The 21,496-nt window shown below is 37.0% G+C and overlaps 1 protein-coding gene across 1 annotated transcript in view; it reads right to left on the reverse strand.

Annotated features, from left to right (window-relative positions):
* PEX7 (peroxisomal biogenesis factor 7) overlaps positions 1–21,496 on the reverse strand; it is an 85,724-nt gene that overhangs the window by 53,241 nt on the left and 10,987 nt on the right. The window contains exons 4-5 of the mRNA XM_027085487.1: positions 20,289–20,366; positions 19,591–19,699 (exon numbers count right to left, since the gene is read on the reverse strand). Coding sequence (XP_026941288.1) covers positions 19,591–19,699; positions 20,289–20,366 — 187 coding nt within the window. The remainder of the gene's footprint in view (positions 1–19,590; positions 19,700–20,288; positions 20,367–21,496) is intronic.

Below are 21,496 nucleotides of genomic sequence, written 5' to 3' on the forward strand. Positions count from 1 at the left end.
ACAAACATAGCAGTGATTAAACACACACCCAATGCATTTTTCTTCAGGATAGGAAAAGGCCCTGAAAATCTTTGTTTCTTGTAAATAAAGTTAGCACCCTATACCAGCATATTCTCTAAGAAACAAAATGGTAATAGTTTTACTGTTAAAAGTGTGCAAAATCTACCAAGTTGAAATGGATAATTTTCAAATCTTAGCTTTTACATTTATTATATTTTAAAGGGCCATCCAAAGGTATATTTTTCACCTTGGAAAAACCAAGTTGAGAAAATTTGTCATTATACTCTGAATTACTACAAAAATGATTATACTCTGAATTATTATACTCTGAATTACTCTGATTACTACAGATAATACTCTGAATTACTACAAGAATGATTTATATCACATAGCTGAACAAAGTCAACCCTGATTAAATGTTTTACATGCTGTTTGCCTTCAATTTTGTAAACTATGAGGAAATAACAATGACCAGATGAAAAACCCTGAATATACGTATATCTACATCAAAATTAAATTACAAACAGTAACTGATCATGTGAGAAAGCTAGTTCAGCTTAATGAAAAAAAAACCACCAATATGATGGCAGGCATAGTCTTGATTCCATTTAGTAGTTGTTTGACCCTGCAGAAGTTATATAATATCTCTGAGACTGATTCCTCATTTCTAAAAAAGAAACAGAATGACTACATGCAGGATGGTATAAGAATTTAGTGTAACAAAGTTTCTGTAAATCGTTAGCATGGTCTCTAGAATACAGTAGATACGCTAATATGTGGTATATAAAAATGCTAAATTTTAAAAATTTCCTTTGGTTACCTACATACAATTTCCTATCATCCCAATTCTAAATCATACGTCATTTACCTAAGTTCAAGAGTTTTAGACCATTTTTTTCTGATTTCTTTGCAAATTGTTTAAGAAAGATAAGAATGAAATTGCTGGTGGTAATGAAATGTAGGAGTTAAGCATGGGGGCTTTGGAGCTCCAGAGCTTGGTTCTAATCCAGCTCAATCATTTGGTACCTGTTGACGTTTAGTCAAGTTACTTAACATCCTGGATTCTTACCTTCCTCACCTATGATAAAATATCTGTCTTATACAGACCCACAGACGTGAAGGACAAATTAGTGGTTACCAGTGGGGTGAGAGAAGGGCAGAGGGGCAATATAGGGGTAGGGGATTAAGAGGTACAAGCTATTAGGCATAAAATAAGCTACAAGGATATACTGTACAACACAGGGAATACAGCCAATATTTTATAATAATTATAAATGGTGTATAACCTTTAAAAATCGTGAATCACTATATTGTACACCTGCAACTTATATAACATTGTACCTCAACTATACTTCAAAAAAAAACAACAAAAACAAATCTGCCTTATAAAGTTGAAATGAGATAAAGTTTTAAAAATAAAATAACAAAACATAACCATGATTAGAAGTCATTCCTGTCCCTATTAATAACATGAATAAATAATAACTAATATTTATTGAGTGCTTACTATATGCCAAATGCTGGTCAGCATTTTACGTGTACAGTCAGTCCTCCATATTCGTGGGTTCCAAATCTGTGAATTCAACCAACCATGGGCCAAAACTATTCAGGAAAAAAAAATTCCAGAAAGTTCCAAAAAACAAAACTTGAATTTGCTGTGCTGGCAACTATTTACACAGCATTTACATTGTATTAGGTATTTTAAATAATTTGGGGATGATTTAAAGTATACAGGAGGATATGCATAGATTATATGCAAATATGATGACAGTTTATACAAGGGACTTGAGCATCTAGGGATTTTGATATCCTGGGAGGGTCCTGGAGCCAATCGCCAACAGATACCAAGAGATGAACATACTAACTTTAAAAACATCACAACAAGTGAGGTAAAAATTTTGATAACATAAAAAGTAATTTTTGTAGTAATTTACAAATGAGGAAACTGAAGCACATGGAGCTGAAGTAAGTCAGCAGAGAGGAAACAATGGAATCAGGGCCTAGAATCAGAACCCAGGCTGCCTGGCTTCCTAGCCTGTGTGAACTATAACTACACAACGTTGCCCCCTAATGTTGTCGGAGGAGAAGTGCCACGTGATCAATGTTGGCGAAACCTTGAGCAATTTATTCTTTTAATTTATACGTTAATTATTCTATAAATTGGGGAAAATTTTAATAGACACACACACACACATAACATTCTGTCATATTTGCCCCACAATTATTTTAGAAGTAAAAGTAACAAAACACAACAGATAGTGTTGAAACCTCTACTGTATTTCCAACCCCATTCCCCATCCTCCTTGCCCAAGCCTACCACAATCCTGAATTCGGTGTGCACCCCTGTAGTTTGTGTTTTGGTAATACTTCTACAACATTTTTATGTATTCATAAATATGTACTATTGTTTGTGTGTGAGATTAAATTTTTTTTATATTTAAAAAGCATCATCCTCCTACTTTACAAAAGGTTGAAAACCACTCTGATAGAAGAGAGTGACTAACGTTTTTGAATCTAGCTAAGGACAGTGGGGATGAGATGGAATGATGAGTTTGAAAGTACCAAACGGAAATGGTTCAGAATTGGTATAGACTAGAGCTCCCAAAATTTCAGGGGTCCTAATTATAATCACTGTCTGTGGTCTAGCCACCAGTCAGTAGAATTTCTTTCAGAAGTCTAAGTAGCTTTGATTAAATGATCTTTCATGACTTTCCCTAACCTTCAGAGTTTACAGCAGGGTGGTGTAGATGTCCAGATTTGGTCTGCCCAGCAACACCCTTCCAGGAACAGCACCCTCTTTTCACCATGTGACTCTAGAAAGACCTATGGCTCAACACAATCGACTGGCCAAGGACAGGTCTAAGCAAGACCAGTCATACTATCTCATTTTCTGCCCCTGCCACAGCTGACAGGTCATAAGTATCTACTTGGGATTTTTCTGAAGTATAACTGAAAAAATAATGTCAGTCCCTCTCTCACAGTAGAATTTACAGGTTATAAAATTGAGAAGCTGCTGGTGGCCCTGTGTTTCACTGTATGGAGAAAGCTGGCCTGCAGAGTCAAGTCAACAAGCAGAGAAAAGTCCAGGTTAGAGACAGAGAATGTGTCCGGGGGTCATTTAAGCATCCCTTCCCCTTTTGGGGTTGCTTTTCAATAAATTCTACAAAGACCTAAGATTGCTCAAGTTCTATCACCTATAGGCAAGGTGAGTCCTTATCATCATGGAAGCAGTGAATGGAATTCACCTGAAGCTTCAAACTCTATAAAGCCTAGCCCCACAGAAAAAGATTCAATTTGGCACAAGCCTTACACTAAAACATAGGAAATGCCTAAATGATGTATACTAGCTTTCAAAAATTTATATGTAATATCAGGTCTGAAATCATAAAGTCTGCTATAACCATGACTAAGCTTTGTTTAAAGTTCAATGAGCTTGTGTTCATCCTAATAATTACATTCCTAATAATTACATTTTATGGGTGTATGTGAATGCTTTAAAGTACCAAAATATTACAATAAACGTGGACTAGGAAATTAAGAAACAACTAGTAATTCTAGCAACAATATGGATGAATCTCACAAAACATAATGTTGAGCAAAAGAAACTAGACATGAAAACATAAAAACAGGTAACATTAACCTATGCTATTACAAGGCAGTTCAGTAGTCACCCTCGAGTGGGGGGGTCGGGTGATGACTGGAAGGATGTGAGGGAGGCCTCTGGGATGCTCTGTTTCTTGATCTGGGTGCTGGTACACAGATGTGTTCATTGTGAAAATTCATCACATGCTTAAGATTATGCACTGTTCTGTATGTGTATTATATAATGTATTGTTATATTATGTATATTATATACATTATATATGTGTATTTCAAGTTACTCTGGGACAATATTTTGGTTCTTCACCATCATATTCAAGCAATGCTTTTTAAAAACACCATGGCTTAGGTTGTCCCCTCTTGCCGTTAATTTAAAGGGCACAAAAAAGTGAGAACTGCTCTGAATGAGCTGAGAATTCCACTTCTGCTGCACACATTCGTCACTTCCTCCTCACCACTTTGTTTTCCAGGTAGGAGAGGGACCTTCTGGCCCACTGGTACCAGGACTCATTCAACTCTTTTAGCCACCAGGACATCTATATTTATATATTTTTCAAATTACATTTTCCAGACAACTGGCTTTTCATTGTCAGCCAGATGTGATAGTGCCATAGAACCACCTGAATTACCAGCTTCTCCTATCAGTTGCAGACTTGCCACTGGCAGCAGAACCAGTGAATTTAAGTGCAGAATATGGTATAGGATGTGCTGGCTACTATCATGTCTAATTCAAGTTGCAGCGTTAAGTAATTGGGTAAGGAGAATAAGTGTAAACAGTGAATCTGAAACTGTGAAGTGAAATGAGTAGAAAAAGGATGCATATTGGGCCCAAATAATTTATTTGAAATGCCAGATGCCTATCAGATGTAATGTGACTTTTTTCTTAGAGTAGAATGATTTTTTTTTTAACTACTGGACTCCACATATTCAGGCATGGCTATGATTTATGCAATTATATGGAGTCTGTAATAGCAGTAATTTAGTTTTCATTGTTCAAAAGAAAGTTTACTTCATATTAATCCTCTTTATGTAAAGAGCTCAAATATTCTTCCCTTTCATCTCATATAATTTAGAAATATGAATTCTGTACTAATACAACTTTCATGAACTAAACAAAACCAATGTCCTTAGAGAACTCTGCTAAGGAAGATCTAAATCTCTATATACTCCTCCCTTTTGGTCTGTCTTAACTTAGCTAATGATATATTTAGGTCTAGATTTGCAAATACCATACAACTTTGAAGGTGACCAGATTCTTGGAAAAACTCAAATGCTATATTCGCATATACTATCTTAAACTATAAACTGTTATAAGCAGTTGAAAGACATAATTAGCTATACGTGCGCCACAGGATTCAACATAAAACTATGTCTTGACTGCCTATCATATAAGCTTCTACCATTCGTAATATCTGTGAAGACAAATATTTTACAATACTGGGTTTCTCAACGATGAATTCTGCAGTTGAAACTATTTTTATGCAAAGATTATACTATGTTTTATAGCAAGCTCTTGTCTGTAAGCAAGAAGACAAAGTAAGAGAATTAATTGATAAAGACCATAATATAACTCAAACTATAACTGACAAAACTGAGGAAAAAAAACTAAAGAGTTCTCAATCTAAGGAAACCACTTCCTCTCTGAATTCAGCACTGAAACCATTCTGTCGGGTTTTTTTTTAAAGAGATGAGTATATTTCTATTAAAACAAACATGCAATTTCCATTACATCAACAGAAATAAGCTATTTATTTAGGCATCTTAAACAGAGTGACACCACAGACTAGTACAGTGCTTTCCAAATTAGGCTGATCACTAGACTCAGCTGGGGTGATTAAAAAATATACTTCTGGGGCTTCCCTGGTGGTGCAGTGGTTAAGAATCCACCTGCCAATGCAGGGGACACGGGTTCGAGCCCTGGTCCGGGAAGATCCCACATGCTGTGGAACAACTAAGCCCGTGCGCCACGACTACTGAGTCTGCGAGCCACAACTCCTGAAGCCCACGCACCTAGAGCCCGTGCTCTGCAACAAGAGAAGCCACCGCAATGAGAAGCCTGTGCACCACAATGAAGAGCAGCCCCTGCTCGCTGCAACTAAAGAAAGCCCGCGCACAGCGAGGAAGACCCAACGCAGCCAAAAATAAATAAATACATACATACATACACTTCTCAGAGGTATCTGATTCAGTAGGACTAAGATGAAAGCTAGAATTCTGTTGTTTTTTCAAGCTTCCCAATGACTCTGTTGGTGGGCCAGGTTTCAGGATCACTGGACTAGTATGTTATTACACAAGCATGCATTCCAGATTCTACCTGGAGCAAGTTACTCTAAAACTCCGTTCTCAGAGTTTTAGTTTCTAGATAAGCAGACTCTTAATCCTTACAGCACATACGTATGCAAAGGCCATTCAGATCTTCCTCAAATATGCCCTGCTCTCTCCACATCCCCTCCCTCTGCTTCCCGCTTCTCATCTCCTAACTCTTACTTGTTCATAAGGTAGCAGTTTAAACACTATTTCCTCAGAGAAGCTTCTCTGACCAGCCAACTTTGACAAGCTCAAGAATCCTTTGTTACGTTTCCACAGAATTCTGAGCACACAGGTTAATCATAGGAGTCACCACTCAGAGAACCCTTACTCTGTGCCAGGCACTGTCCTAAGCCTTTTGCTCATACTAATTCACTTAATCCTCATCAAAACTCCATGACATGGGTATTATTATCACCCTTATTTTTTAAATGAGGACTGAAGAGACAGAAGTTAAGTAGCATGACCAAAGTCACGTAACAGTGGTGAAAGCAGCCAGGGAGGCTGGCTGCAGAGTCCATGTCCCTAACCACTGTGCTGTGCCCTCGTCCTCAAAGAGCTTCATGCTCCTTACCGTTATGGTTGCTACGCTTTTTCTTAGCATCTCTCTTTCCCACTGGACTATACACTCACTGTATCTTCAGTGCCCAGACACAGGTGGACATTCACTAAATATCTGACTGACTCACTGACAATGTCCCTGTCAATAATCAAATTTAACCTTAAGTATGTTTTAAAAATTCTGGTAAGATGGTTATTCCCATATATTATATAATAATAATCAAAAAACTTTGGTGTTTGCTTGTGTAAGGTGCTCAGCTATGTCAAAGAATATACATGCCCTATAGGAAATATACAAACACAAGTCAAGCAAAGAAAACATGCAAAGAAGTGCACTGCACACAGCCTGGTAAGCAAATTTTCTTCTCTCTCTTGAAATGGCAAAGGCACAATGAGAGCTTTAGAGCTTACCCCAACTTTTACTATGCCACAAACCCTCCTTTTGTAGAGTGGAAGAAAAACTTTAAGTCTTTTCAACTTTATTGAGTAGGCAAATATTGGAAAAATCATCATGAAGAAATATTTCAGGGAAATGTCAAATGGTTGATAAATAAACCTTCCAATGAGTTTCCAAAATCATAAAATCTGGCAGAAAAATGGTTTTACTATATTCAGTTTTTTTAAGGAACATAGGTTACAGCTCACAGGTCCAGTATTAGGTTTTTGTCAAATCCCTTCTGATTTATTCCAAGCCTTGGATGTGCAGACAATTTAGTTTATATTGACCCCCTATCCATCTTCTTCACCTAACCAGGATTCACTCTTGCCATTCTCAGTATATGTAGCTGGGTACCACCTCTCTCCCATTTCCCATTCTCAAATGCAGGAGCTGAGCCAGGCCCAAGCCAATCAACACATTACAGCCTCCTCTCCCAGGCACAGTGATTAGTTTAGGAACATCCACACAGGCCATCAGAGCCCATGAGAGAAAATGAAACATTTTTAGATGTCTGAAAAGGAATCTCCCACTTTCTCCTACTGCACAGAAACAAGAAAGGATGCAGGGGCTAGAGCTACTGCCATCTTGCTATCATGTGGTACCAGATACTGAAACCAACTTAACAGAACACAGAACAAAAGAGATAGCAAGAACAGTCTTTGAGCCCTACATCCAGCTGTGTGTACATAGCCAGGTGTAATTCTGGACATTTCAACTATGTGAGCAAACAAATTACCTTCTACCTTAAGGCAGTTTGGGTCAGAATTTCTTTCACTTTCAACCAAAGACGTGCTGGCTGGTATGACCACAATTTACATTCATTTCTAATATAACACATGAAGGTAATGTCATTAAACTGTCTCTTTTTTCTGTTAAAGCAAATGGACATTCTGTTGATAAAAGACTCTTTCTATATACTATCTATTTACAAAGTAGAGATATTTAAGTTTTGTAATTATACTGCTAACACTCTACACACAGTCTTTTTCTGCTACTCACTCTCACACACTGAATACTCTATATATAACATCCAGAGTCAATATTATGTATAATATGCTACACAAAAGGCCAATGTAATACAAAGAAGTGTGTGTGACTCAGCCTGAATAAAGGGCTAATATATACAATTCTGCCCGACTTATTTATTTTTAACGTCTTTATTGGAGTATAATTGCTTTACAATGTTGTGTTAGTTTCTGCTGTGTAACAAAGTGAATCAGCTACATGTATATATATATCGCCATATCCTCTCCCTCTTGTGTCTCCCTCCCACCCTACCTATCCCACCCCTCTAGCTAGTAACACAGCACCGAGCTGAGCTCCCTGTGCGATGCAGCTGCTTCCCATTAGCTATTTTACATTTGGTAGTGTATATATGTCAATGCCACTCTCTCACTTCGTCCCAGCTTACCCATCCCCCTCCCCATGTCCATAAGTCCATTCTCTATGTCTATGTCTTTACTCCTGTCCTGCCCCTAGGTTCATCAGAACCCTTTTTTTTTTTAGATTCCATATATATGTGTTAGCATACAGTATTTTTCTTTCTGACTTACTTCACTCTGTATGACAGACTCTAGGTCCATCCACCTCACTACAAATAACTCAATTTCGTTTCTTTTTATGGCTGAGCAATATTCCATTGTATATATGTGCCACATCTTCTTTATCCATTCATCTGTCGATGGACACTTCGGTTGCTTCCATGTCCTGGCTATTGTAAACAGTGCGGCAATGAACATTGTGGTACATGACTCTTTTTGAATTATGGTTTTCTCAGGGTATATGCCCAGTAGTGGGACTGCTGGGTCATATGGTAGTTCTGTTTTCAATTTTTTAAGGAACCTCCATACTGTTCTAAATAGTGGCTGTATCACTTTACATTCCCACCAACAGTACAAGAGGGTTCCCTTTCCTCCACACCCTCTCCAGCATTTATTGCTTGTAGATTTTTTGATGATGGCCATTCTGCCTGGTGTGAGGTGATACCTCATTGTAGTTTTGAGTTGCATTTCTCTAATGATTAGTGATGCTGTGCATCCTTTCATGTGTTTGCTGGCAACCTGTATATCTCCTTTGGAGAAATGTCTATTTAGGTATTCTGCCCATTTTTGGATTGGGTTGTTTGTTTTTGTGATACTGAGCTGCATGAGCTGCTTGTATGTTTTGCAGATTAATCCTTTGTCAGTTGCTTCGTTTGCAAATATTTTCTCCCATTCTGAGGGCTGTCTTTTTGCCTTATTTATGGTTTCCTTTGCTGTGCAAAAGCTTTTAAGTTTCATTAAGTCCCATTTTTTTACTTTTGTTTTTATTTCCATTTCTCTAGGAGGTGGGTCAAAAAGGACCTTGCTGTGATTTACGTCATAGAGTGTTCTGCCTATGTTTTCCTCTAAGTTTTATAGTGTCTGGCCTTACATTTAGGTCTTTAATCCATTTTGAGTTTATTTTTGTATATGGTATTAGGGAGTGTACTAATTTCATTCTTTGACATGTGGCTGTTCAGTTTTCCCAGCACCTCTTATTGAAGAGGCTGTCTTTTCTCTATTGTATATTTGTGCCTCCTTTATCAAAGATATGGTGACCATATGTGTGTGGGTTTATCTCTGGTATTTCTATCCTGTTCCATTGATCTATATTTCTGTTTTTGTGCCAGTACCATACTGTCTTGATTACTGTAGCTTTGTAGTATAGTCTGAAGTCAGGGAGCCTGATTCCTCTAGCTCTGCTTTTCTTTCTCAAGACGACTTTGGCTGTTCGGGGTCTTTTGTGTTTCCATACAAACTGTGAAATTTTTTGTTCTAGTTCTGTGAAAAATGCTTAGTAGTTTGACAGGGATTGCACTGAAACTGTAGATTGCTTTGGGTAGTATAGTCATTTTCACGATGTTGATTCTTCCAATCCAAGAACATGGTATATCTCTCCATCCGTTTGTATCACCTTTAGTTTCTTTCATCAGTGTCTTATAGTTTTCTGCATACAGATCTTTTGTCTCCTTAGGAAGGTTTATTCCTAGGTGTTTTATTCTTTTTGTTGCAATGGTAAATGGGAGTGTTTCCTTAATTTCTCTTTCAGATTTTGCATCATCAGTGTATAGGAATGCAAGAGATTTCTGTGCATTAATTTTGTATCCTGCTACTTTACCAAATTCATTGATTAGCTCTAGTAGTTTTCTGGTAGCATCTTCAGGATTCTCTATGTATAGTATCACGTCATCTGCAAACAGTGACAGTTTTACTTCTTTTCCAATTCAGTTCTTTTTACTTCTATTTCTTCTCTGATTGCTGTGGCTAAAACTTCCAAAACTGTGTTGAATAATAGCAGTGACAGTGGGCAACTTTGTCTTGTTCCTGATCTTAGAGGAAATGGTTTCAGTTTTTCACCACTGACAATGATTTTGGCTGTGGGTCTGTCATATATGGGCTCTATTATGTTGAGGTAGGTTCCCTCTATGCCTACTTTCTGGAGAGTTTTTACCATAAATTGGTGTTGAATTTTGTCAAAAGTTTCTTCTGCATCTATTGAGATGATTACATGGTTTTTATCCTTCAATTTGTTAATATGGTGTATCAAATTGATTGATTTGCGTATATTGAAGAATCCTTGCATTCCTGGGATAAACCCCACTTGATCGTGGTGTATGATCCTTTTAATGTGCTGTTGGTTTCTGTTTGCTAGTATTTTGTTGAGGATTTTTGCATCTATGTTCATCAGTGATACTGGCCTGTGGTTTTCTTTTTTTGTGACATCTTTGTCTGGATTTGGCATCAGCGTGATGGTGGCCTCGTAGAATGAGTTTGGGAGTGTTCCTCCCTCTGCTATATTTTGGAAGAGTTTGAGAAGGATAGGTGTCAGCGCTTCTCTAAATGTTTGATAGAATTCGCCTCTGAAGCCATCTGTTCCTGGGCTTTTGTTTGTTGGAAGATTTTTAATCACAGTTTCAATTTCAGTGTTTGTGATTGGTCTGTTTATATTTTCTAGTTCTTCCTGATTCAGCCTCGGAAGGTTGTGCTTTTCTAAGAATTTGTCCATTTCTTCCAGGTTGTCCACTTTATTAGCATATAGTTGCTTGTAGTAATCTCTCAAGACCCTTTGTATTTCGGCAGTGTCAGTTGTTACTTCTCCTTTTACATTTCTAATTCTGTTGATCTGAGTCTTCTCCCTTTTCTTTGATGAGTCTGGCTAATGGTTTATCAATTTTGTTTATCTTCTCAAAGAATCAGCTTTTAGTTTTATTGATCTTTGAAACTGTTCCCTTCATTCCTTTTTCATTTATTTCTACTCTGATCTTTATGATTTCTTTCGTTCTGCTAACTTTGGGGTTTTTTCATTTTCCTTTCTCTAATTGCTTTTGGTGTAACGTTAGGTTGTTTATTTGAGATTTTTCTTGTTTCTTGAGGTAGGATTGCATGGCTATAAACTTCCCTCTTAGAACAGCTTTTGATGCATCCCATAGGTTTGGGTCATTGTGTTTTCATTGTCATTTGTTTCTAGGTATTTTTTGATTTCCTGTGATTTCTTCAGTGATCTCTTGGTTATTTAGTAGCATATTGTTTCGCCTCCATGTGTTTGTATTTTTTACAGTTTCTTTCTGTAATTGGTATCTAGTCTTATAGTGTTGTGGTTGGAAAATATACTTGATACGATTTCAATTTTCTTAAATTTTCCAAGGCTTGATTTGTAACCCAAGATATGATCTATCCTGGAGAATGTTCCATGAGCACTTGAGAAAAATGTGTATTCTGCTGTTTTCTGATAAATAAATATCAATTAAGTCCATCTTGTTTAATGTGTCATTTAATGTTTGTGTTTCCTTATTTATTTTCATTTTGGATGATCTGTCCATTGGTGAAAGTGGGGTGTTAAACTCCCCTACTTTTATTGTGTTACTGTCAGTTTCCCCTTTTATGGATGTTAGTATTTGCCTTATGTGTTGAGGTGCTCCTATGCTGGGTGCATAAATATTTACAATTGTTATCTCTTCTTCTTGGATTGATCCCTTGATCATTATGTAGTGTCTTTCTTTGTCTCTTGTAACAGTCTTTATTTTAAAGTCTATTTTGTCTGATATGAGAATTGCTATTCCAGCTTTCTTTTGATTTCCATTTGCATGGAATATCTTTTTCCATCCCCTCACTTTCAGTCTGTCTATGTCCCTAGGTCTGAAGTGGATCTCTTGTAGACAGCATATATATGGATCTTGTTTGTGTATCCATTCAGCCAGCCTGTGTCTTTTAGTTGGAGCATTTAATCCATTTACATTTAAGGTAATTATCAATATATATGTCCCTATGACCATTTTCTTAATTGTTTTGGGTTTGTTTTTGTAGATCTTTCCTTCTCATGTGTTTCCTGCCTAGAGAAGTTCCTTTAGCATTTGTTGTAAAGCTTGTTTGGTGGTGCTGAAGTCTCTTAGCTTTTGCTTGTCTGTAAAGGTTTTAATTTCTCCGTTGAATCTGAATGAGATCCTTGCTGGGTAGAGTAACCTTGATTGTAGGTTTTTCCCTTTCACCACTTTAAATATGTCCTGCCACTCCCTTCTGGCTTGCAGAGTTTCTGCTGAAAGATCAGCTGTTAAGCTTATGGGGATTCCCTTGTATGTTATTTGTTGCTTTTCCTTTGCTGCTTTTAATATTTTTTCTTTGTATTTATTTTTTGATACTTTGGTTAATATGTGTCATGGCATGTTTCTCCTTGGATTTATCCTGTATGGGACTCTCTGTGCTTGCTGGACTTGACTGAATATTTCCTTTCTCATATTAGGGAAGTTTTCAACTATAATCTCTTCAAATATTTTCTCAGTTCCTTTCTTTTTCTCTTATTCTTCTGGGACCCCTATAATTCAAATGTTGATGCACTTCTGTTGTCCCAGAAGTCTCTGAGACTGTCGTCAATTCTTTTCATTCCTTTTTCTTTATTCTGCTCTACAGTAGTTATTTCCACTATTTTACCTTCCAGGTCACTTATCCGTTCTTCTGCCTCAGTTATTCTGCTATTGATTCCTTCTAGAGAATATTTAATTTTGTTTTCTGTGTTGTTCATCATTGTTTGTTTGCTCTCTTGTTCTTCTAGGTCCTTGTTAAAAGTTTCCTGTATTTTCTCCATTCTATTTCCAAGATTTTGGATCATCTTTACTCTCATTACTCTGAATTCTTTTTCAGGTAGACTGCCTATTTCCTCTTCATTTGTTTGGTCTGGTGGGTTTTTACCTTGCTCCTTCATCTGCTGCATATTTCTCTGTCTTCTCATTTTGTTTAACTTACTGTGTCTGTGGTCTCCTTTTCGCAGGTTGCAGGTTCACACAATGAGAAGTTCATGCACTGCAATGAACAGCAGCCCCTGCTCACCTCAACTAGAGAAGGCCTGTGTGCAGCAACGAAGACTCAATAATGAAGACCCAATGCAGCCAAAAACAAATAAATATTTTTTAAAAAGAAGAAAAGGGAGAAAAAAGAAAGAAATAAATTAAAAAATAATAAATTAAAAAATAATTATTAAAATAAAAATAATGAAAAAAGAGAGCAACCAAACCAATAAACAAATCCACCAATGATAACAAGTGCTAAAAACTATACTAAGATAAACATAAAAATCAAAAACAAATCAGTCACAGACAGCAAACCCCAAGTCTACGTTGCTCCCAAAATCCACTGCCTCAATTTTGGGATGATTTGTTGTCTATTCAGGCATTCCACAGATGCTGGGTACATCAAGTTGATTGTGGGGATTTAACTCGCTGCTCCTGTAGTGGCCCGGAGAAATTTCCCTTTCTCTTCTTTGTTCGCACAGCTCCTGGGGTTCAACTTTGGTTTTGGCCCCACCTCTGCATGTAGGTTGCCCTCAGGCATCTTTTGGGGAGTCTGAGGTCTTCTGCCAGCATTCAGTAGGTATTCTGTAGGAGCTGTTCCACATGTAGATGTATTTTTGATGTATTTGTGGGGAGGAAGGTGATCTCCACGTCTTACTCCTCCGCCATCTTGTAGGTTCCCCCTGCCTGACTTTGTCGCTATCAGATTTTACCTTTGGTCATGGTCAGTAAAAGAACAATTAAAAACAAAGAAAGATAATTTGGGGGCCTTAAATAATAATACAAATTAATAAAATTACATGCAATAGTAAGGTAAAGGAATTTTTTAAATGTATCAGTAATTTACAGTTTTATTTATTAATACTTTTCTAAATTATACTCATTATTAATTCTAGTTTATTACAAATGCTACCAATTAGAGCTCCTAGCAGACATGCCTTCTCTGCTTCACTAGAAGAGAAGTATGTTTCAGTTCATTCTGAAGATGGATCTATTCTACACCACTAATTCCTTCCAGAGTTTGAGGCGAATACTTTGAAACTGTAGAATATAAGACCAAAGGGAATCCCTACACTAAGAAAATGATGTTAATGTCAAACTAATTCACATCCTTACAAGAATTTTAATTGAACTTGTACTAACAGTCTCTGTATTAGGGCTTTTCACCAATAGTAAAATTATAAAATGGTCAAATTATAACCATTATGCTTAACTGCAGTCATCTTGCAGATCTGATTCACTATCAACATGAAACTCATTAGCATTTCCATTAAAAGCATAAAAATGACTAACTCAAGTTATATATGCAGGCTAAAGGGTTAGTTAATTCAAACAAGTATGTTAATATTGCTATCATTTACTTAATACACACCCAGCCTTATGGCTAGTTGTGCCACAGAAAGACTGAAAAAAATCAAAGAAGAAATTTAGGCTTGGGAAAGGAAATGTGACAAGGAAAAATATATTACTGGTCCCATCCCCAAAGACTTGATATTTCAGAAAAGATTTGGTTCAAATTATGGACTGAGAAACTACAACTTAGAAATTTTAAAAATAGTAGGAATAATTTTATCAGTGTACCTTCCTTCATTCTAGAAAATACTATTAATTTTAATCAGCAAACAAAACATTTTCTGAGTTAACTGAACCTCTACACACAGAAGTTATTATAATTCACTATTATCTTAGGATCTAAAAAAATTGCTTAATCTAAATGGGACGTATTTGTCTGTTCACAATTTACCTGGAGGTTTCCACTTCTGAGGTTCTCCAACCTAGTCATACTTCAGAATTCAGGGACATTTGGTCATTTTTAAGTTTTAGAATTAAAAAACATAACAAATAGAAAGGATTTCTGTGATATTATATTTCCTGTGGAACCCACTCAACATGATTCAACATCTCAGGGCATTGATTTAGCTTATTAGCAAGAAAGGAGCAATTATCCTACCAATTGCCTATCTTCAGATGCTAGATAATGAAACGAGGAGACAATACAGGAAGCACTCTTCCCCTCCCCTGCTACTGTGCCTTCTCTCCTCCCCTAAATAACCACACTGTGCAAAAGACCTTCCATCCCTTTATCTCCCCTCAAATGAGACTTATACCTGGGGTCAGCAAACATTTTCTGTAACGAGCCCAACTGTAAGTATTTTTGGCTTTGAGGGTCATTCAGTCTCTGTCATAACTACTCAACTCTGCCACTATAGCATGAAAACAGACATAGACAGACAATATATAAATGAATGGGCATGACTGTGTTCCAATAAAACTTTATTTACCTAAACTGTCAGTGGGTCATTTGATTTGAGGGCAATAGTTTGCCAACTTGTGCTCTATTCTAAGCTTTCTTCTATTTAGTCTTTCCTGGGTGCTCTGATGGACTGCAATGGCTTTAGATCCCATTTATGAGCCAACGACACAATTTTTATTCATAAGGCCTGATTTCTCAGCTCCAAACTCCACCTGCTATTGACAACCCCACATGTGTATCCCACAGGCTCAATGTGCTCTAAAACTAACTCAAGATCTTCGTTTGCAAATGTATTTCTTATCTCAGTTATGACATTACCATCCATGAATTTGTCCTTGCCAAGAATCTAGGACTTATGCTTTATTCATCCCTCTCCCACCTCTTCCACATCTTATAAAATCATCTCGAAATACCACTCAAATCAGCCTACTTTATTCCATCCCTTCTGCCACTATCCTTATCCATGCCTTCATCTCTCTCTTAATTGTTTCTCTGCAACCACTCTGGCTCACCTCCAAACTATTCTCTACACAACAGCCAAAATGGGTTTTTAAAAATGCAAGCCTAATCATATCACTCCCAGGCTTAAACCTCTTCAATGTCTTCCCACTGTCCATAGGATAAAATCCAGAGTCTTGAATCCAGCCCACAAGGCATGATCTGGGCCCCTGCCTGTGATCCTGACCTCATTTTTACTACCCTTTTCCTCTTAGGCAACAGTCCCTCTGGCCCTCTTTCAGTTTCTCAAACACATCAAGTTCTTAATTTTGAATATACTACTCTGCTTGGAATGTTCTCTCTTGCTATGCCATCTAAGGCCTCCCACTTTTCACTGAGCCAACTCCTTATTTATCCTAAATGAAAGTCAGAAACCTATCAAGCAAAAAATTGATAGTTTTGACTACCAAAAAGTTTCAATGCTTATACAGTAAAAATTAAAATATAATAAATAGGTTAAAGGACAGAAAAAAAATGGGAAAATATTTGTAACAGACGTAAGATACAGAGAACTAATTCCTAAATATAAAAAGAGCTCAGGGCTTCCCTGGTGGTGCAGTTGTTGAGAGTCCGTCTGCCGATGCAGGGGAGACATGGGTTCGTGCCCCAGTCCAGGAAGATCCCACATGCCGCGGAGCGGCTGGGCCCATGAGCCACGGTTGCTGAGCCTGCGCGTCCGGAGCCTCTGCTCCGCAACGGGAGAGGCCACAACAGTGAGGGGCCCGCGTATTGCAAAAAAAAAAAAAGAGCTCATACATCAATACAGAAAAACAACAACAAACAGCTCTCAGTAGCAAAACAGGCCAAAGACATGAACAGGTGACTCACAAAAGAACAACTACTGCAGCCAGTTGACATACTGCATGTGTTCACTAGTCCTAGTAATCAAATACACAAATCAAAACAACAATTAGTTGTAATTTTTCATTCATGGAATTGGCAAACCTCTAACAGATGGAGGAGACACATCCATTCACCATTTCAAGGTCCAAACCTTAAAATAACTGTTGCCTTGACACTATCAGCATTCTCATTATCAGAATAAACTGACATCATCTAGACCGGGAAAGTTGTTATTGTTTTGTCTAATCTATAAGGTGTTGCTGCCCTGAAATAAACACATTGGAAAATAACAAGTGTCATATAGATTATATTTATGCATACATTTTCCCAAATCGTCTAATTGAATCATTCCTTACATTGGAATACCCTGAGCAGATACCAGTTTCTCCTTCCCAGTATGTGTCTTCTGAGGCAGACAAAAGTGACTCAAAAAGGCAGCCTTAGAAAAGAAACTCTGCCCTTGCTTACGCCAATTAAATTGCTCACCTTTGTTTTATTTCTACGCTTTTTACAGCTTTAATGGCACTCAATACATTATACAAATTATCTAAAAGAAAAGTGAAGCAATGTATTTTAAGGTATCAGAGCTTTTAGGAAGGAAATAGTATCAGAAATCTTTCTTTAGACAAATGTTTATTGGTGGTATATCAAATAAAAGAAACCTGTTGTACCTCTTTTTCTACTTTAGATTTGTTTTAATTTTATAAACTTAAATATATAATATAAATGCATATGTATAATTCATAATATATAATTGGGAGATGTTCTCTTCCATCAAGTGTATTTAAACCTATAGTCTAAGAACTCTTTCTGAATGGTGGTATGATTCACTCAATTCAGCTGTAATACTGGACTACAGCTACTAAGAAATCTCCACAATCAAAAATTGTTTTATAATAACAATGTTTTCAGTGGGGAAAATGAATTTGGGACAGGAGATTTTCTGACTCAAAATTGCAAAATTATTTTCCTGTACAATTTCAACAACAACAAAAGTTTTATATCTATAAGCGTGTAAAACCTAACATCACTAAGCAAATTCAGCCTTTAAAGATATCTGACTTTTTCCTGAAGAATATTCCCCATTAATATTTTTAATTTTTTGAACATATATTCTGGAATGAGCATAAGAATTTTTATGGAGGAATACAAGCAAATGTTAACAGTAGTTCTATAGGAGGAGGGGAATGAGCACTTACTTTTACTTGGCATGTTTCTGTTTTGTCTGAATTTCTTTACTACGTATATGCTCAAACAGGAATTATCGAGATACCATTTCTGTTTTCTCTTCATAAATTTATTTTTTGAAAGTTATAAAAGAAGCAAGAAATAAAGAGCTGATATTATCTTGTCAATCACCACAAATATTTATGATTAATTAACACATTCTTATAACTGTTACTCAACCTTTGTTCTGATAAAGCAACCAAAAATAAAGCCATCTAAGCAAAGCAGCTCAGTAGCTAATAAAAGGAGCTAGACTGGTTCCCAACTTTGAAAGATTTATAACTGGTTATGATCTGCCTAAGACAGACCATTAATCATTAATTAATCATTAATTAACCATACTTATTCATTAATAGTTGTGCTTATAAAATTCACAGTATGAAAAGTCATACTGTGGCAGATACTACAATATCACTGAGAACTAATATTCCATATCCTTAACCACATGAATATAACCTCTAAATGCCTTCCAACATACTGTTTCCCCACTGGGAATGATTCTACCTTCTAACCATGGGAAGAAGGGAGTGTTATTCTTGTTATCTCAGCTTCTACTCCCCATCACCTTATGGAAGGACCCTTCCACTGAACTTGCTCATGTAAAGTCAGGACAACAGAAAGGTGACAGGATAGACTGGCAGAAAGAAAAGGTAAGAGGAGGAAAGTACAAGAGCTGTGATGGCAGGGTTACAGGGTGTGAGAAGAAGGTCAATGGCCAGGGGAGACCCACTCCAGAGCAGCCAGCGGCGAGTGAAGATGAGGACAGCTATTTAAATGACCATTTGGCAGGTGGACCAAGCTGTTTTAAATGGCACTGCAGAGAAACTGTGCAATGTTTCTCTTCAAATTATATATAAAGTAGATTGTTCAGATTATACATGATTTAGGAATCGGCCAACAAACCAAATTTGTAAATCCTTATGCAAACAGTACAAAGTGTAATTTTAAATTTCTGTAAAATGACTTTTCTCTACAAAAAACATAGAGACATATAAATGTAAGTATCCGCTTTATCTTAGAATTGCTGACATGAATCAAAAGTAAACAGTTAGGAAAAAAGATCATACCAAACATATTCTTGCTATGGCTTAGTGGCAATGAATTAAAGAGACTATCCCTAAAAAGAGGGTAAATATCAAGCAAAGGAGGTTGACTGTGTGCTAGACATTTTACATGTTTCCTTATTTCATGCTGACAACAACCCCGTAAGTTAGACATTCTTAGCCCCGTATTACTGATGCGAAAACCCATCGCATCACCCTGACGCCCCACAATCGGCCACTGAAGAGAGTTTCCAAATTCAATCAAGTCTGATGCCAAAGCCCTCACTTTGTCCCTTACCTCTCACCTCACCAAAAAGGCACACGTTAAGTCAAAGGTTTAGAAGCAGGCCAGGCTAATTCTTACCTAGAGACTGAGAAAGAATGAAAGAGTCTCAAGAGTTCAAATAGGAATGTAGTCCCTTTTCTTCTCCACATCTAAGGTACACAGTGCCACCTACTGGGGAAAGTGAGGCCACCATTCCCTACAAATAACGCTTTTGGTAAGTGAATTCTTTACCTGAGGCTGAAGCAAAGCAACCAGGGATGTGGGGCGACCAGATCGTGCTATAAATGACACTTTCATGGCCGCTAAAGGTGCACAGAGACTTTCCAACAGTTGGGTCCCACTACAAACAAATGAACAGATCAATTACTTAACAGAGGCAAATCCATTATGCTTTATATTACCATATATATGTATCTGTATACACACACAATATACATACATATCTCAAGGATTTCTTTAAAGTCTTTTTTTTTTTTTTTTTTTTTTTTGCGGTGTGCGGGCCTCTCACTGTTGTGGCCTCTCCCGTTGCGGAGCACAGGCTCCGACGCGCAGGCTCAGTGGCCATGGCTCACGGGCCCAGCCGCTCCGCGGCATGTGGGATCCTCCCAGACCGGGGCACGAACCAGTGTTCCCTGCATTGGCAAGCGGACACTCAACCACTGCGCCACCAGGGAAGCCCAAAAGTCTATTTTTATATAAAGCAAGATGATATTTAAGGGGCCAAAATAATCAACACTGAGCTAATTATCAGTTTATACCTAGAAGATTAGAAAATTTTAAATTCTAATAAATGCTTTAGTATATTTTTTTAAAAGAAAATTAACTGCCTAACTGAAAAGCAATAGAAGTATATTCCAGAAAAGAAAAAACTTCAGTGGAAGCTTTGAGGAAGGGAATATTTGGTTTTAAATACAGTAATGTGGACATACCAGTTTGATAGTTTGATCCCACGAGCCAGACACCACAAGCTGTTCACATCTGGTTTGACTCCAATCAACACTGTACACCTAAAAACATTTTAAAGTGTCATTTAGAATGCAAAAGAGCATCAAGTTCACTATTACATTTATCTGTTTGTAACAGTGACAGCCAGTTAGAACAACTAATTCACTTCGTTGAAACATCAAATAAAGTCCTGCAAATCTCAATATGGTGTCTGAGAAAGGGAAAGGTCATCTTGTCCGTTCCTCCAGCCTTACCCTTAACAGATAAGACTCCATTCTACTTTAGCAGGATCCTACAGAATATTTCCAAAACCTTCTTCACTAAAACAAATTATACATATTTTTAAACCTACCAACAAATCACTGTTTGCAGCACCCTGAAGAAATGTCAGAGCAGATTAGAAAGTTAGTCATCTAAAAAAGCTTGCCAGGTCAATGTTTATCAGAAAGCATTAAAATTCAATTAATATCCCTTTCTGGTCTTTCTTTGAAAAAGCTTATCGGAATGACGTGATACTTTCAGATCTCTTGGTAAACAGCTTTAGTTATCCAATGCTGCTCTCAGTAAACCACTTCAAATGAATTACATGAAAACTTATGGAAATACTTTTAATTCTGTTATTTGATACAACGGATTATATACAGATCACTACTGGAAGCTAAGTTCAACCAAATATGTGTATAATTAAACTTTACAAAAGTAGTCCTGCCATGGACCTGAGTATGCCATTAAATGTGATCAGCCAGCAGGTTATTTTGAATCTAAAAACTCTACCATATTTATGCAGAAAGCATGACTATCTGGGGTTTGTTGTGGCTTAAGTATGGATTCCCTGTTCTCTGCTGCCTAGTGCTATGCCTAGCCATGTTGGAACCTGAGTTTAAAACAAAAAATAATTAGTAATACCGATTATGTCCTTACTTAAAACTTTGATATTTTGTTCATCGTAGATTTTTCTTACATTAATTTTGATTTTTTAAATACTGCATTAAGAGATTATTTATCTTGACTACTGAGCTTTTGGGGCCCCCTTAAATTATGTACTTAAATTATGTACTAAGGTGAGTGTTTCACCACCCAGATCTGGCCCTGCTGCGGCCCATATTCTTGCACAAGAGAGAAAAGCAGCTGGAACACTAAAGAAATCATGATCCAGCAACAGAGAGTAGCTCATAAAGTATACAGAAAGGTC

The sequence above is a fragment of the Aethalodelphis obliquidens genome, unplaced genomic scaffold (genome assembly GCF_003676395.1).
Source record: "Aethalodelphis obliquidens isolate GAN/ISIS:26980383/991018 unplaced genomic scaffold, ASM367639v1 scaffold3, whole genome shotgun sequence".
Lineage (NCBI taxonomy): Eukaryota > Metazoa > Chordata > Mammalia > Artiodactyla > Delphinidae > Aethalodelphis > Aethalodelphis obliquidens.